Source organism: Engraulis encrasicolus, chromosome 16 (genome assembly GCF_034702125.1).
Source record: "Engraulis encrasicolus isolate BLACKSEA-1 chromosome 16, IST_EnEncr_1.0, whole genome shotgun sequence".
In the NCBI taxonomy this organism is placed as follows: Eukaryota; Metazoa; Chordata; class Actinopteri; order Clupeiformes; family Engraulidae; genus Engraulis; species Engraulis encrasicolus.
The window spans coordinates 30,179,555-30,183,133 of NC_085872.1; the positions used below are offsets into that span (position 1 = coordinate 30,179,555).

General features: G+C 40.2%; 1 protein-coding gene across 1 annotated transcript in view; it reads left to right on the forward strand.

The window, feature by feature from the left end:
• Positions 1–2,817: 2,817 nt before the first annotated feature.
• The window catches only part of LOC134465595 (laminin subunit alpha-3-like), a 109,154-nt gene continuing 108,392 nt past the window's right edge, over positions 2,818–3,579 (forward strand). The window contains exon 1 of the mRNA XM_063219347.1: positions 2,818–3,288. Coding sequence (XP_063075417.1) covers positions 3,040–3,288 — 249 coding nt within the window. The 5' untranslated portion in view covers positions 2,818–3,039. The remainder of the gene's footprint in view (positions 3,289–3,579) is intronic.

The window sequence follows — 3,579 nt, forward strand, 5'->3', positions numbered from 1 at the left end:
GTTAAGTACATAGGCTATATCCAAATACATGGGCTGTATATGAGGAAAACCATGCAAGTACTGTATTACATACATACACAATGAGGAAGATTAACAATAAAGCAAACTAATGGGTTTTGTAGTTTTATGGGAAATCCATTGGAGATGCGTAATGATGATACCCTTTGCAGTTGCCCTTTGAGCTGCTGATGATGCATGCAAAAATTGTGACCTCATGTTGTTTTCGCAGTGCTTGTAGTGTTGAAGAAGAAGTTTCTTTTTTATATAATCTCTTTTGAGTCCTCAGAAGGAAAACACATGGGAATGAACAGGCTCAGGTTTTGACTGTTTGAAATAAATGCAGGTAATAGTATAGATGGTATATATACGTATCCTTATAAATGTATCTTTTTTCTTTTATGGTTTAAATGGAGTGGAGCTCACTGGCTAACCACAGGCCCTAGTCACACACTCCGTAGCGGAAGTTGCTGATTATGATGTGGATTTGATTGTGTCCTGTTAACCACCTTGTCCTCCGTGTTAAGGCTTGTCGTAGGCATTCACAGAGTGTAATATTGTGTGTCTAATTCAGTGATTGAGTGGAGGTTACATGTAGGCCTATCTATTTTGTGAACACAACAATAATACGTCACACTTACTGTATATGTCTAATGCAGTGCATTTGCATAGGCCTATTTATTTTAATTGTATACATCAAACTATAACCATTATTCAAATTATCCATTCATTTCATTTACACTTACGCTGAAACACAAACATAATTGTGATTGTTGTGAATTATGGGCAGTGTGTGGAAAGAGTGGCAAATAATATTTGACCCGATATTAGGCTATATAAGGATTGCTCCCACCCAAGAAATTTCAGTAAGCAACACTGTATGACTAGTGTTTACAAAAAAAAAGGGGGGGGGGGTCTTCCTCTGCGTGCTTAGCCTATTAGACAAAATGTCAAATGTCAAAAGGTCATTGTAATACTATCACACCTCAGATCTAGATTAAAAAAAGAAAAAAAGTCAGAGAGAAGCAAACAAACACACAAACGAACAAAACGGCGGATAAGTAGATTCAATGGTTTTAATCACATTTACAATCCGATTACACTACCAGGTGAAGGCTATTATGAAAGATCAAACCCTCAAACGCGCCTAATAGCCTAGCCTTTAGGCCTAAAACTGGAAGCGTTTCTGCGCCCGCATTTTGAGTGCATCGTATAGAACTAATACGAGCTAAATTGGAGCTGGATAATAACAGACAAACCCATAGGACGGTCGTGGATGGAAACATTCAATGTTAACCCGGAAAACCAGAATGATTCTTACTCTTCACATAGAATGTAGTTTCTAGAAGCATCTACGTAAAGCCCACCAGATGTCACTGTAACATTATTTCAACACCTTCCGTTCCCGCCCTCAGCTTGGACAATTGCCGAACTTCAAAGACGTTGCACTTTGCTTTTCTGTAGGCATTGGCATGTAAAGATAGCTTAACACATTTTCAAACGCTTAGCTTATTTTAGGCTGTCTGTAGATTCAATTTAACATCAGGGTCCAAAGGTGAGAAAATGGATATGTCATTCATTACGTGTTTGATGTACAGCAGTCCATGTAGCACAATATTAGGGCAGGGAAAGCTAAATGATCTGTGATGTCACACCACTTCTGTGTGCGTTGAAGGTTATTTACCCTTTAGCAGATTGTAACATGTGTGTCTAGCCTGGTTTTACCATACCTACAGTAGACTAGGCCTACACCTGAACAAGACAGTTAGTGTTTCCATGTCCATTGCATTAAGGTGCATTGTATTTTTGAGGGCCTATCCTCTTATCTCTATTATATCTATATAATCACGTTGTGTCCAAAATGATGTCCAAAATTATGTATATGTAAGCCTATGTCAAAGCATACATGTGCAGTATATTGACAACACCTCTACTCATTGTTTTTCAACTTGGTGGTTTAAACTAGTAGGCTAAGTTCATGTAGGCTATAGTCCATTTACCATTTCCAAGAATAGGCCTACACTTAAAGTTAATCCACTGCTTTGAAGATTCACTTCTCTGGTCCCCTGTTTTTAGACACGGGCTACTGTGACAGCTCACCTCTGCACCACTGTCTTGTACAATGTGAGAGAGGATGTAAGGATGTGTGTGACCCATTGGCGCCCCCCAAAAGCTGACAGCACACAATGTTGTTATTTGGCCAAGGGTATTTTAATGCAACACAAAATGTAGGCCTACACACCTGCAACCAGAAGACTGCACATTTAAACTGGGATTCATGCTGCCATAATAGTAGGTCTACTGCATGTTGACACATCTTAGGACATGTAAACTTTAAAGGTGTACTCCACTGTGCAAAATGTTGGCCAGAGTAGGTATTGCAAATATTCTGTTCAGTGAAACTGTGCTGTCTACTGCCAAATTTGACATTTCCATGAATATTTACTAATTAATAAACTGATATTTAGTAGTATTACCAAAGTTATGTAAGTATTTCAGCTAAAAAATCTGGAAATTCAATGAATAATGGGGCCCTTTACATGGGTCAGTAGAGGACTTTGAAATGTGTTGCAGGTTATTAAACTGTCCCAACCTACTGTTAGAACAGGCTTTTGCACTTTTATATCAAAGTAGCCTACAACTATTAAACATCATGGCCCCTAGGCTGTTGCGGGAACCTTAATTGCAAACAGTTCTACTTGTTGCTACCCTAAGAGTCAACTTTTTTTTTTTTTTTGGAGCGGTCCTCTCTTTACGCGCAGGCACCGCACTTTCGCAGGCACGGCACTGACACTCGAAACGCTGGGGGTGGCACGAGCAGCAGTAGGTGGAGGAGATGCGAGTGCAGTTGAGGGAAAAGTATGACACAGGGAGGGGACTAGTCATGAAATGGCAACGGAGTACATGTCAAACATCTTTAGTCGCCGAACTATGGAATTAACCAAAGACGTGATGACGGAACTTTATTTGAGCGTTTCCTTCTCCAATATGAGAAGCGCATAATTCTCACCTAATTTGGTAAAGTTAGTTGGCTAGTCTCATATGGGGAAATCGGGAAAGAATTGTTATAGAATGTTGGCTATAGCAGTCCTACTGGGGACTGTCGTGCGGGCACAGGTGTCTAACGAAATTTCAAGTTTTAGCCTGAGCCCTCCGTATTTCAACTTGGCATCAGCGTCTCGGATCTCGGCCACCGCTACCTGTGGAGAGGACGGTTTAGGAAGACCTAGATCGGATCTTTACTGCAGACTTGTTGGTGGTCCATTTGGGCTTCCCAGTCAAACTATACAGGTGAGAAGTGTAGTAGTTGCTATTTTAACAATGACTAGATAGACTGGCGTGAAAGTGAAACACCGTGGTTGGTTACATTTATGTTTTTTCAGACGGTGTTATAACCTGGTGCGTGTTTTTAATACGCAGCGCATTTTAAGTTGGGTAGCCTGTTGGCATGTTGATTTTATGGATTGATTAGATTAGTTGACAGTTGAGACGTTGTCTTCATTTACTGAAGCCTATAAGCGGTACAAGCAATGACGAAATTGCAATCTACATCAGTAAATCTAATCCTCATGGACGGATAAG